The sequence below is a fragment of the Stegostoma tigrinum genome, chromosome 16 (genome assembly GCF_030684315.1).
Source record: "Stegostoma tigrinum isolate sSteTig4 chromosome 16, sSteTig4.hap1, whole genome shotgun sequence".
NCBI lineage: Eukaryota > Metazoa > Chordata > Chondrichthyes > Orectolobiformes > Stegostomatidae > Stegostoma > Stegostoma tigrinum.
In genome coordinates, this window is record NC_081369.1 from 53,239,333 (window position 1) to 53,253,772 (window position 14,440).

At 43.1% G+C, this 14,440-nt stretch overlaps 1 protein-coding gene across 3 annotated transcripts in view; it reads right to left on the bottom strand.

The window, feature by feature from the left end:
- Positions 1 to 14,440, bottom strand: part of LOC125459672 (meckelin-like) — a 114,648-nt gene that overhangs the window by 52,818 nt on the left and 47,390 nt on the right. For all 3 annotated transcript variants that reach the window (XR_007249076.2, XM_048546347.2, XM_048546348.2), the window contains exons 11-15: positions 13,594 to 13,659; positions 12,913 to 13,057; positions 9,827 to 9,929; positions 5,383 to 5,476; positions 2,170 to 2,226 (exon numbers count right to left, since the gene is read on the bottom strand). Coding sequence is in view for 2 of the 3 variants with exons in the window: in XM_048546347.2 (XP_048402304.1) it covers positions 2,170 to 2,226; positions 5,383 to 5,476; positions 9,827 to 9,929; positions 12,913 to 13,057; positions 13,594 to 13,659 (465 nt within the window). In the remaining variant the exon portion in view is untranslated. The remainder of the gene's footprint in view (positions 1 to 2,169; positions 2,227 to 5,382; positions 5,477 to 9,826; positions 9,930 to 12,912; positions 13,058 to 13,593; positions 13,660 to 14,440) is intronic.

Sequence of the window (14,440 nt, forward strand, 5' to 3'; positions counted from 1 at the left end):
CCATTCCCATTCATAATTCCCTGAGCTTTTGGATCCCAGAATCTGCTCTCCAAATAACCTTGGAGGAAACATTTTTATCATTCAGAGGATTGCGGGCCTTTGGAATTCCCTTCCTCAAAAGGCAATGGGTGAGACTTTCAATTTTTTAAAGTCAGAGGTAGATAGATTCATGATTACCAAGGGGACAAAGAGTTGCAGGGATGTAGAGTTGAGGTAAAAATCAGATCAGTCATGATCTTGTTGAATGGCCAAGCAGGCTTGAAGGACTGAATGGCCTTCTTTGGTTACCTGTTTGTTTGCTTGTCTCGGCAGATCCGAGGCTGCACACATCCGCCCAAACAATAACCATCTGCATTTATCAGCACTTTTAGAAAATATCCCAAGGTGTGGTTTTCAAGCTAAACTTGGCATCAAGCCACACAGGGAAATATTAAGGCAGGTGAACTAAAAGCACGGTCGAAGAGGGGTATGAGTTGACCTGTGAAGTTTTGAAAAAACCTTCCGAAAACATGGATCAGTTTATACAGTTTTTGTATAAAATGTGTCAAGACAAGCAGGAATAAGGAAGGTAAATACTCAACCTGTCTCCCTTCGATGAGACAGGAAAATTGTACACCACTTATGAGGGAAGACAGCTAGGCCGGCTGGAGAGAAGGAATATTTTCAACCTTTCACTTGATATCCAGTTTGTCCTGATGTCTTACAATAAACTTTTGTACCAAAATCATCACTTTCCACCCACCTAACATCACCCAGGGAGGGAAATCTCCCACCACTACTGGGTCTGGCCTACAAGTGACTCCAGACCCAAAGCAACATGGCTGATTCTTCAATGCCTTCTGGGCTGTTAGGGACAGGCAGTAAATGCTAGTCCAGTCAACAATGCCCACATCCAATGAATGAGTAAAAGTATACTGAATGTAAATTTTATTGCAAACGGTTGTGCTTTTCCCTCCCTCTCTACTATAATTTACCAAAAGGAAAACATCATGTTGATCTGTATTTGACTAATTGATCCATGTAGAACTCCATTAAGAAGTCATAGTGTTGCTTTCAGGTCAATCGAGAAATCCAGCGTGCTCTGTATATATTAAAACTATTTGTTTATTGAACTCCCAATGGCCTTTTAATGTCCCTGGCTCACGTTTCAGCAAACAGCAAAATGTCTGCAGGTTACAGCAATCCCTGGTGCTGTTGTGATACAATGTACACACACCTCCAGCCATACAGCCTTGTACACACTATAGTTTTGCAGTGAACATTTTCCCAAGTGTTCTACGTGAAGGTTCTGGCCCAAAAAGTTGCACCTGCACTTTTTTTGGTCAATTGCCCACATGACTTCAATAAATGGTGCTTTTAAAAAAAGTAAACCTTTATCTTTCATACAACAATAAAGCTCTATAATGCTTTCCCATAATTTAACTCATATAATCACATTCCATTTCCAGATTTTAAAAAACAAATGCTGGTTTTGAAACTGGTAAAATTGAGGTAGCTGGAACAAATTATTCAGGTAAAAGAACAGGAGATGAGGGTGGGGCTCTCAAATTACATCCTGAGTATAGACCTGAGTGTGCGCTTTGGTGTTGAATGGCGTCATCTTCAAAGTTCCCTCTAATTCTCCCTGCCTCTGCCTGCATCTTGGAGGACCGTGTGTGGTAGCAGCTTCCAGAAAGAAAAACTACATCAGAATGCCAATGGGTGCGTGCAGAACCTTCCAGAAGCTGGGCAGCATGGAGAAGCTTTATGCCCGTCTTGTGTGCCCAGGTAACTTAAATACATGCACGTAGACAGCATTCTATCTGGATACATCATGGCCTGGTAGGGCAACATCTCTGCCCAGGACTGTAATTAAATGAATTTTACGAAGTTCAGTTCTATCAGCTACCACAGCAAGATTTGAACCTCTGTCTGCAGAGCCCAGGTCTCTGGAGTGCTAGTATGGTGAAGTTACTACTATCCCACTGTGTCCCCACCAGCATGCCTGTGAAAATGTTCCTTTAATATTCGGCAAGTGTTCCACCAAAGTTATCTACAACAGCAACATGTTGAAAGGCAAAGAGATGATTATAGGGGCTGTAATGCATTATCAGTGTCATATTCTAATTATCCTTCAATAAGATTAATGGATGGAATTAGCAAAAACTGTGGCTTTATCATAGTACTTACATCAGTGTCTCTCTTGTGTGCAAAATAGTTCATTTCATAATGCGTAGCAAATGTCACCTAGAGGAGAAAACGATAAATAGGAATCTTTCACAAAGCACTAGACAGTTCCTACAGGTACACTGGGTAACCAAGACAACAATCACTACAGAAATAATTCCTTCCTAGTGACAACAGCACTCCACAGCTACAGATATAATGCCTTGAGTATCTTCCAGAAACGTTTTTTGATTGATTTGAAACTTATTAAGTCCTTTTCAAATCACAATTTATTGCATTATGCCCTTGTTTCAAAGACGCAAGCTGAGCCAAATCAAGTTCCCACAGAAATGCAGTCTAGTTCTCACTGCAAGATTCAGAAGAAATCTCACCACCCAGAGAGTAGACGCATTTAAGGGGGAGCCAGATAAGTACAAGGGAGAAATTAAAAGTTTGTTTTAGTGAGATTAGATAAAGAGGCGGGGGGGGGGTGGTGGTAAAGAGCTAGTTCATGTGAAGCATAAACACCACAGCAGACCAGATGACCCATTTCTGCACTGCAAATTCTGTGTAATTCAATGTAAAGGAGGCTGCTTTTGTTCACATCACTTGCTTTGTCTCTCCAGAAGCATTGAGGATATGAACATTATCAAAATGATTGAATTATTTACTAATCTGTTTCCAAGATAATTAAATTCTTGATTCAAGAATGAGACACAATGGAGGTGCCTTTTTTTATTCGTTTATTTCGTAAATATGTTTCCTCCTCAATCTAAAGGCACTGATGTCTACCTGAAGATCACAGCCTGAGTGGTTAGACCCAGTAAACTATTCAAGCCCAAAGGCCTCACAGTCAGATTGTTCCTATCCATATCCACAACCATTTCAACAACAGTGACAGAAGTAGAAAGGCTTTCCCCTCCATTAAGGCCTTGAGCTCACCTGAAGCATCTCAATTGGAGTGTCTGTGGAAGGCTTAGCACACCAGCCATCTATTTTGGATGTCCTCCTTGGTGGAATGGTTTAATATATTAGAGGTGTTACATAAATGTGAGTTGCTTGTTGATCCAACTTATCTCTGTGAGTCACTGCGATGGGCATCAGAAACGTTGGGGATGTAACTTGAATGTAACATGGCAATGGATTTGGGTTATGTTCGATTGGAAGCAGGAGCAGACCATTCAGCCCATCAAACCTGCATCAACCTCCGGACATGTTCCCACAGAGTCCCCATTTCTCTTGGGATCATTAGTAATCTATCAATCTCCATCTGGAATTTACTTAATGACTGAGTTTCCACAACCCCAAGGGTCAGTGAATTCTAAAGGTTCACCACCATCAGAGTGAAGGTTCCTCCTCATCTAATCCCAAATGGCTAGCCTTTTATTCTGAGATCAGTTCTCTGGTTCTAGACCTCACAGACAGAGGAAATATCCTTTCTGCATCTACTTTGTCCTTTTTGTAATTTTCTATGTTTCTATCAGATCATCCCATTCTTCCGTATTTTAGACAATAAAGCCTGAACACCATCAACCGCTCCTTCATACAGTCGTCCCATCATCCTAGGCTTCCGTTTGATGAGCCTCTGCTGCATTCTCTCTGCTGAGAGAGATATTAATCCTTCCCTTGGTAAGGGAACCAGAAGTGCACAGGTGCAGTCCCCCCCAGTGTTCTGTGCAATTGAAGATTTCTTTGTTCTTGTATTCAAATCTTCTTCCAATAAAAGCAAGCATACCATTTGCCTTCCAAATGACTTGTTAAATCTGCAGGCTAACTCTTAGTGATTTTTGAAAGAGGGCATCTAGGTTCCTGTGGACATCAATCTCTCAACATTTGAGAATTTCACAAGTGTCCACATTATATTTATCTGCCATCTCCTGTCCACTCACTCAGTCTTTCAAAAATCTCCTTGAAGCCTCTTGACATCCACCTCACAACTCATTTCCCACCAGGTTTTGCATCCTCTGCAAGCTCGGAAATATTGTAATTGACCTGATATTTTCTAATCAAACTGTTCAGGGGTATTATTACACACCTCTGGGGCAGTGGGACTTGAACCTGGGCCTCCTGATACAGAGGTAGGAATACTATCACTACACCACAAATGCCGTTTAGGTAAAGTTACCACAGTCCTGCTTTCTCATCAGAGCGAGAGACAACTGTGGAGGTTGAATATGAGGGTCACCACACTTAAAAACATTGGGACAGAGTGACAAAGGACATCTTTCATGGTAACTGTGGCCAGTGCAAGAATTGAACCCAGACTGCTGGCATCAAAAACCAGCCATCCAGCCAAATGATCTTTGGCCCCACACCCAAATTACTGATGTAGATTGTGAACAGTTAGGCGTAAGCACTGAATTCTGTGAAACCCCATCGATGAAAGCCTAACAACCTGAGAATGAGTCATTTATTCCTACTCTTTGCTTTCTAATGGTTAGTCAATCCTTAATTCATATTCATCTTAAAGTATTTTGTAGGCAACAAAGTAGATTTTAAATTGTAGTTCCTGTTATAACGTAGGAAATACAGCATTGAATTTCACACAGCAAACTCCCACAGACAGGAAATGTCATAAAGATCTTATAATGTGCCATTGTGATGGTGATGAGGGCAGCATATTGGCCAAGTCATTGATTATAACACCCCTCCAATTAGTCACAAAGTCCTTTGATTTGAAGGGACAGTTTAATGGTTCATCAGAAACACGGTGACTCCAATTGCACAGCACTCCCTCAGTGCTGACTCTGGAGATGGCTCATCGCTTTGACCTGCTACTCATTCACCAGTTCAGAACTGAGGAACATCTACTCTTCTGGCAGTCCTCAGCCTTTAGAAAAGACAAACTTCAGTGAAAATTGCCAGATGGAACAATGATACAAGTGTTTATTTTTAACTTGTTTAAGTGACTTGGGCACTGCTAGCTTAGCCAGCCTTTATTAAGCCTCCCTAATTGCTGTGGGTCTGGAGTAACAGGCAGGCCAGATTATGTAAGAATGACAGATTTCCTTCCATAAAGGAAATTGGTAGACTAGCTCTCTATTCCAGCTTTCTTACAAAATTATTGAATTCAAACTTCACCCACTACCTTCGTGGGATTTGAAGCTATATACCCAGCCATTAGCCTGAGTATCTGGATTACTAATCCGGTGACATTACATGACACCACCACCTTGCTGAACAAATTATGGTGATGAAGCTGGGCCCATTGTGCACTGAACCGAAACATGAACATACTTGCGCCTCTGTGTGGAGATCTCGTACTTGAGCATACTGCACGGTGAGTAAAAATGGTGGTTCGCTGGTGGGGTTCCGAGTAGGAAGGTAGGTCCTGTCCAATGAAATATAAAGGATTAAAGTCAGTGGACAGACTCAGGTAGGGCTTCAGGTCTTGTCAAAATAATATTCCCATGAGAAACACAATCATTGGAACAACTACAGGTGCTTCAGCAAAACTCTTCACCATTTGGCATTGACTATGATCAAGATCACTCTGCCGCCTGCTCTCCACCTTCAAAGGTTCTGGTCTGTGTGATTATAAAAAGACATGGAGGCACTAGAGAAGGTACAGGAATGGTTTACAACAACAATTGAAGAAATGTCATGTTACATCCATCAGGAAAGGATGGGTCTGCTTTCTCTTGGAAAAAGAAAGCTGAGGTCTTTGAAAAGATGAAAAGTTTTGATCAAGCAGACATGGTGACATGTGGGAAAATAAAAACAAGAGGTCATCAATATTAGTTCATCAAGACAAAATTCAGCAGGACATTCAGAAGGAACCTCGTTAGCCAGAAGGTGGTGGGATTGGGGGATTTAGTGCCATGGTCATTGTATCACAACATTGAATGCAGATTGGAGACAATCCTTATGCTCAGAGATAGAGACAGGAATCTGCCACACCTTCAGTCACTCTCTCTGTGTCATGAAGTCAGTGAGCTATGTGTATGTCAAGTACAGTAACATCAGTAAGCACACAACCAGACTGTGTGTGTAAGTCTGTCATATTGTAGTCTTGAACACAGTTAGTGTTGTAAATAAACTTCAAGATATCCACCTCACAAAAGCCTGGTTGTTTGTGGTTTGTGGTACATGTTACTTGGTCTAAAATTGCAATCAGCATTAATAATAAGTGGTTGAGGTGAATAACATAGACACATTTAGGGGAAAATTGATAGGTACACATCAGAGGGTTATGATGATAATTCAATAAGGCATGAGCAGAAAAGGCTTGAGTTGAAGGTAAATGCTAACGTCAGCTGATTGGGCTGAATGGCTCTCTGTCTCATAATCAAACTAAACTTTTATAGAAACATCAACATCAAGTTGGCTATTCATCTTCAGAAAAAAGTACATTTCTCCTAAAAACTTTTTAAACCCCATCAAAACGTTAATGCCCAAGTGTGAGATAGGCCCGCTGACTCAGATAATGCTATAGATTTTACTCTAGTCGATGCATTCGCCAAAAGACCAGGTGAGCCCAAGTCTGAAATCCAGCAAGAGTTGGCAATGAGCATTTAACCTGCTTAAACTACAGGTAAAAAAGTTGATGTTAAGAAAAGTTTTGGTTACAAGCCATTTTATAAGTGGCTTGCACATTTTTCTTTCTGTGTAATTTTTTGAAATAGTTTTAGGGCTTTCAAGTATCAATAATCCTTTCCTGAACATTAATCATTTGCAGAATTGCAGAAACTGCCGGCAGTGTCCTCTGCAGGAAATAATGTCAACAATAATGCACAATAACTGAACACCATGGCGCACACACGGCAGCATCATAGAGGTCGGAAGGCTTATCGCCATGTATTGTTTAGTTTTAAAAAATTTATTTCTTGGACGTAGGCACAACTGGTTGGATGTAGAGATAGCAAGAACTGCAGATGCTGGAGTCACAGTCAACACAATATGGAGCTGGAGGAACACAGCATGTCAGGCAGAATCAGATGAAAACACTTCTGATGAAGGGTCCCAACCTGAAATGTCGACTTTCCTGCTCCTCTGATGCTGCCTGACCTGCTGTGTTCCTCCAGCTCCACGCTGTTTTGACACTAGCTAGATGTACTCCTATTCCTAATTGCCCTGGAGAAGATAACGATGAGCTGCCTTCTTGAATCGCTGCGGTCCATGTGTTTATTGTAGGCCCCCAGTGCTGGTATTAAAGAAAATGATACACTGTGTCACAATGGCACCACCTGGAAACTAGAGGAGCAGCACCTCATATTCCACTTTGGGAGCCGACAACTAATGGTTTAAATGTGGACTTTACTAGTTTCAAAATCTCCCCACCCCAGTCTCATCCCATGTCCAAGCCTCACTCTCATCCCCACCTCCTTGATCTGACACAACCTGTCCATCTTCTCTCCCACCTGTCTGCTCCTCCCACTCACTGACCAATCCCCACCACTGCCTATGTGCACTCACCTATCACCATCCTACCTATCTTCCCCAGCTCCACTCCTCCTCTTCTCTAATTATTTCAGAGCTGCCTTCACCCTCCCCCATTTCTGAAGAAGGGTCCCGACCCGAAACGTGAACTTTCCTGCTCCTCTGATGCTGCCTGACCTACTGTGTTCATCCAGCTCCACACTGTATTGTGTCCCTGACTCCAGCATCGGCAGTTCTTACTATCTCTGAGTGATACATCTTTGCTGGTCACAGGAAACCTGCGAGTGTCGATCATACATTGATCTCGCTACTCTTCTCTCTCTCCCTCCCTAGGTGCTAGAAATCACATATATGGTTAGTACCAGTGAAGAAACCTTGGTGTTTTTGAACTACTGAAATGCATTCTTGCAGCAGGGACGAGGTTACACATCTGTTTAGCAGTTCCATAAAAGCATCTACATTTTATGTCTTACCAGCCTCCAAATCAATTCAGCACAAGTCTAGAGATATCACAATTTGATTGCACCTTGCGTAGGCATTAGCCAGAAACAGGAGCTTAGGGACAGCAAAGTGGGAAACCTGTACTGAGGCAAGGTTGTTCAGCTTTTCACCATTTTGGAGAAATCTGTGCAGCTCTTAGTTAGTCTTCATTTGTCGCCAATGTATTCAGTCATAGAGGCTTTGGGTTATCCTCACAGGAGATGGGGATTGGGACATTTCTCGAGATTGTACATGGAGATAGGAGCCACAATTCTTCTGGGAACGTTTTCTACTGACCAACATGAATTGTAGTTGGGAGCTTGGGCTGAAGGTTCAGATAAAATCCACTCAGCAGCAGTCTTACACACCGAGCAGGTCACTGCATCCCACGCCTCGCTCAAGCAGGACAGCCCCTCCTCAATGAGGCCAGGCCAACCCTTCACAGTTACCTCCCAACCCCATCATTCAACTCAAACATGTCACACATCCAGTGCCAACCAACCCTCCCCCTCCAAAACAGGTCTCACACCCCACTCAAACAGGTCACCTCACTTCTCATCCCCACCTAAGACAGGTCTCCTCCTGCTCACACATGCCTTCTCATCCAGAGACTGGCTAATTGCAGGATCTCTGATTCAGTTCTATCAGCATCGTGGGCCACCAGCTGTATTCTGCCAGGGTTTCTAAGATAGCACTGGCTAAACCAGGCCTGACCTGCTCAGTGCATACTCCTAACAATGAGTGGGGATAATGTAGAAGTGGGTTGTGATGATTTCTGGTGTTGTGGCTGTGGTACCTTCCTTTTGCAACTAGCTCCAGGCAAGACAGCCTCCTGCAAGGGGTCAAATGGGTTACTCTCTGCTCTGAGATAGTAAGAACTGCAGATGCTGCAGTCAGAGATAATGCAGTGTGGAGCTGGAGGAACACAGCAGGCCAGGCAGCATCAGAGGAGCAGGAAAGTTGACGCTTCAGGTCAGGACCCATATACTCTCTGCTCTGCCGTTTTTAGAGAGAGCGATTTTTTCTCTTGCAACTTCATGAGCCCATTCCAGCTCAGATCCCTCAATTCCCAGAAATTAATCCACAAAGGTGATGGTGCTGACACTAATGGCTGGCCATGGATCATCGAATAATAGAAACCCTACAGTGTGGAAACTAGCCATTCACCCCATCGAGGCCCTCTGAATAGCATTTCACCAGATCCTCCCTATCCCTGTAACCTTGCATTTCCCATGGCTTACCCACCTAGCCTGCACATCCCTGTGACACTATGGGCAATTTAGTATGGCCAATCCATCTAACCCACACATCTTTGGACTGTGGCAGGAAACCGGAGCACCTGGAGCTGGAGGAAACCCACGCAGACACGTGGAGAATGTATAAACACCACATAGACAGTCAACAAACCCGGGTCCCTGGCGCTGTGAGGCAGCAGTGCTAACCACTGAGTTACCGTGCTGCCCATGAAAGCGGGTGATTTATTACACCAGCACATGATATCATTGAAAAGGGTGGGCAGCACTCCCTCAGTACTGCACTGGAGCACACCTTTGTGAACTAGAGATGGTTTCCAATTCTGTGGGTGCAGACTAGGGCCAATACAGCTGCTGTACATAGGTGGCACTTTGTGGACAGCGTGGTACACTGAAGGGCATGGATAGGCTCACCAATCACATCTCATCACATCACATCCAGAAATGGGAAGAAGCAGCATAAAACTGGTGGATCACAGAACTGAACATCCCTTTATTGAGGCACCGAGCAAACTGAAGCCTCAGACAGAAGAATCCCGCACTGGAATCTTTCATGGTTGCTTCCTCACCTGAGTACAATGTCTTTCGCGTAGGTAACTGAGTCTGGTGGGTTACTCAGACTGCTCCTCCTTCCTGTCAAGCCATCTACCAAAAAGAATCTCCGGAATTCTCCTGCAAGCAACAAAAAACCTCCTGTTTTTATAACATGACACCCAGAGTGCCCCCACAACCAATTAGATACTTTTGAAGGGTCTAGTCACTGACCCCACCCGTAAGGTAGGAAACACGGCAGCGAATTGTAAACAAGGTCCCATAGACAGCCACAACCACATAATCTGCTTCTGTGATGATTATCGAGAAGTAAATATCGAAGATTGGGAGTAACTCGCTTGCTTTTCTTCAAAGCAATGCCACAGGATCTTTTATGTTTGCCCAGGTGAGAAATTAGGGTCGTTGGGCTAATACCTCATCTGTTAGACAGCAACACTTAACAGTGTGGCACTTCCACAGCACTGCATCAAGTGCCAGCCTGGATTATGTGTCTAAGTCTGCAACTCTGAGATCAGAATGCTACTGACCAAACAAGTTTTTTGTTTAAATTCATTTGTGGTGTCACTAGCAGGGCCACCATTTATTGCCCGTCCCTGGTTACCTTTGAGAAGGTGGTGGTGAACTCCCTATTGATGAGGTCTTTAGTGGAGTTCAGTAGAATGAGAAATGACCCCATTCAGACACATAAAACTCTACACAGCTTGACAGGGTTCTTTTAGTATTCTTTTCTCCAGTGCTGCTCTTCCCACATGGAGAATACAGCCTGCAATCTGATTGGCATTTATAAATGGCATTAGTAGTCACGGCCGTTCTAAGCTGGCACAACATTCAGCTCCTGTCGATGTGGCTTTAAACTGTACCACCATTTTTTTTTAAACTGTGGTCTTTTGAAAGCTCTGACAGAGCTTGGAAAGAATTCATATTTGCAAAAATGATCCCTCAAACTCGTAGACTGTTGTAAAAATCCATTGGTTCAATTCATTTCCAAAAATACCCGTGACCATTACCCAATACGAGACTCAACCAAGTTTCTGAAGGGGCCCAATCACACAATCAACTCAGGGCAACCTAGAGTAGGCAATAAATGCCAGTGAGATTGAATAAACTTCTCAATGATTGAATAAACACATGAGCAGTGCCCGGGTTGCAAACAGGTTCTGTTCTTGAGTCCACTCGCAAGTCGATTAGTACGCACCCTGACTGGGAACATGATGCAGGGACAATATAAAATACATGTATGAGGACTCATTTGTACTGTCGGATCTTTAAAATTATGCCCTTGTGTGGGATCACGTTTATAAGCATGAATATTCTTAAGTCAGACATTCATAAATTGGGAAACCCCTGTTACTGTAAATTATCCAACCAGCAAAACAACTGGGTTAATCTGGAATGAAAAAACAGACACATTAATCTGCCCAGGAACAGTCAATTAACTTCAGTACTGAAACAATCGAGAGCAACTAACTCACCAGAAAAGCAAGAATCCACTGTGGAATTCCCACTTCCCCACTATACCTCCCCCATCCTGGTACAATTTATACTCTGGCTGCTTTCATACGCTCTGAAACAGCTCCACAGAGGCTAGTCTGCCATTACCTCATCACCCTTTATTTACATGCGAAGAGTTCTTGACACTGATCCAGCTCCATCAGAGCCAGCTCTCAGACTGAACAGAATGTCTGACACTCCTGTTCCTACCTGTCAGCCAGGGCTCCCTGACTGGACCAGATTAATGGACCCAATCAGAGAACTCTTTTCTATGAGATCCACCTGGCTGACCTTGTTAAAATCACAACATGCTCCGAATGGGATGTCTAGCTTATCTATTCAATGGATTCTCTGAGATGTCAAAAGGAGAAATGAGGTGTCTCTTGCAGCAGATCCTGTTAGGCAAGTTGCAATGGTGCAGTGAAATTAGGTAGAGTTCATATGTGCTCCTCCCTTTTCTGAATCTCTTGTGTCTACTGCACTGAGAATCCAAAAAGGACAGGCACAGGTACGGAGATGTTTGCCCCAGAATGGTTCAAACTCAAGAGCAAAGCATACAATATGACCACTGGCTATAATCACCCATGGGTCATCCTTCATCCTCTAATAATGGAGTGGGTCGTCACAGTGCATGCTGAGTGTCAATTTAGTTGAATGCTGTCAACTGTCTTTGAGGAAGTTTGGGATCTGGCATCACTGCTATCGGTTCAGTGATGAAATGATGGTTCGTTAGTGGTCTGGAACTTCAGATCCTTTAAGTCCTGCTGAGTTTCTCCAGCAATCGCTGATTTTATAGCAGCTGATACTCTCTGTATTTAGTTCACTAGAACTCATTATCCTCATGACACCATCCATCTGGTCAATGACTTTTAGTGAACTAAATGTAGAGGCTATTAGCTGCTACAAAACAAGAGAATGCTGAAGAAACTCAGCAGGATTGGCAGGATCCAAATTTCCAGAATTCTGAACAGTCATTTTTGGGATTGAAACATTAACTTTGTTTCTCTCTCCACAGATGCTGTCAGACCTACTGAATTTCTCCGGCATGTTCTGTTTATATTTCAGATTTCCAGCAATGGCAATAATTTCCTTTTGAGTATTAGTTGCTGTTTTCCAGAATGGTCTGATGAACGGGTAGCTGTTTGTAGCCTCCAGGTGGTCCTTCCTGCACTTGAGATGACTTATCAAGAACTTTGTAAAGTTACTTCACAGGACATGGGTGTCACTGGTTGCCCTTTCAGTGAGCGGTTTGCTTGGGCATTTCAGAGGGCAGTTGAGAATCAAAAACATTACTGTGGGTCTGGAATCACACACAGGCCAGGGCAGGTAAGGACGGCAGATTTTCTTCCCTCGTGGGCACTAGCCAACCAGATGGACTTTTACAACAATCAATGATAGTTTCTTAGTCACCATGACTGGTGTGATTGGATTTGAAGCCTTGTCACCAAAGCATTAGCGCAGACCTCCGGGCTGTTTGTTCAGCGACATCACAACTATATCAGCATCAGCCTTGTCAGCTAATGTCATCCAGAAAGCAGCCAAATGTTTGAAAGTGGGCTCCTGGTTCAAAAGGTAAGAGGGCATCAGAGAGTTATTGAACACCACGACTTACTTATATCGTTCTTGTCTAGATTCAGATTGCGTACAGGGATGGGCCAGACCTTCTGCTGTCCTTGACTATCGTTGAACAGGAGATAGAGCTCGTAAAGGACAGGCTCTGGGAATCGACTGAGAAGATCTGCGATCTGAATCTTGCACTGCAATAAAACAATAAGATTCACTCACTCCTGAACGCTACCTCCAAATTCTACTTCCATTGTTGCCACTCAGTCTGTGTGTTGGCTGGTTCATAAAATCCAAGGAATTTCACAATCAATCTATTTCATCTTTCCAAGCACAAAATTTCAACACAATGGATTCTATACTTTATGTTAACTGATAATAGATAACAGGAGAATCTCTTTGTTACAATTTGTTAGGATAGTATAAGCACATTCTTTTATGTATTCCAGTCACAATTTAATAACATTTAAGCAGTATTCACATAGTTACTTGCATTGCCATTGCCTCTAAGGCAATGGATCAATAACTGGAAAATAGGTCAACTGCAGTTAGATCTTTGTTGACTGGGCATAGACACAATGGGCTGAATGGTCTCCTTCTGTACTGTAAATGTCTGTGAGTCTTTGAGATTTCACTCAGGAAAATAGGGTAAGAAAATCTCCAAAGTATTTCAATTTGGCTCAGACATATAGTCAAGCAGGAAAATCTGCCTACGTTGATCTCTACTCACAGACTGAATGTAGGAAGAGCCAAACTTGAAGGCAGCATCCAGCAGTGTTTGAGTGTCAGGGCATAGCTGTTAAGAATAATAAGTATGTGCATTAGGCAGATTGAAGGAATTATATGATTAACTGAAAATTGCTGTATTTTATTAACTGTCAGTCAAAGCTGTTTATCCAGATTATCTCAGCCATTTCTTTTCACAGGATCAATAGTGAAATGAACTGTGAAGTTTATCTTGTGATGTACATGCTAATGCACAAGAACTAATGCAAAAGATTACAGATGTTGCAAATCTGAAATAAAATGCTTGGCAGACCAGTTTGGAGAGAAAAACACAGCCAACATCTCAGGTCAGTGATCTTTCACAGAAATTTGGGCACCACCTCTGCATTCCTTCATCCCCATTAGCACTTCCATCACACCATTGCTACACAGTCTCCCCATGCTGATGTGCCCTCACTTTCTCCTGGTTCTCCTGTCAAATCCCACAGGGGAGAGCTGGGGTCAAGAGCAGCGAATGGAGTAGCCCCAAAACAAGGTAAATAAAGCAGTTAGGAAGGCACATGGGATACTTGTCCCTTATTAGCTGAGGCATTGGGTTTAAGAGCAGGGAGGTGATGCTGGAACTGTATAAAATGTTGGCTGGGCCACAGTATTGTGTGCAGTTCCAGAATCCACAATACAGGAGGAATGTGACAGCACTGGACAGGGTGCAGAGGAGATTTGCAACAATGTTGTCTGGACTGGAGAGTTTCAGTTACGAAGAGAGAATCGACAGACTGGAGTTGTTTTCCTTGGAGCAGAAGTGACTGAGGGAAACGTGATTGAGGTGCAGAAAATGGTGAGGGTCAGAG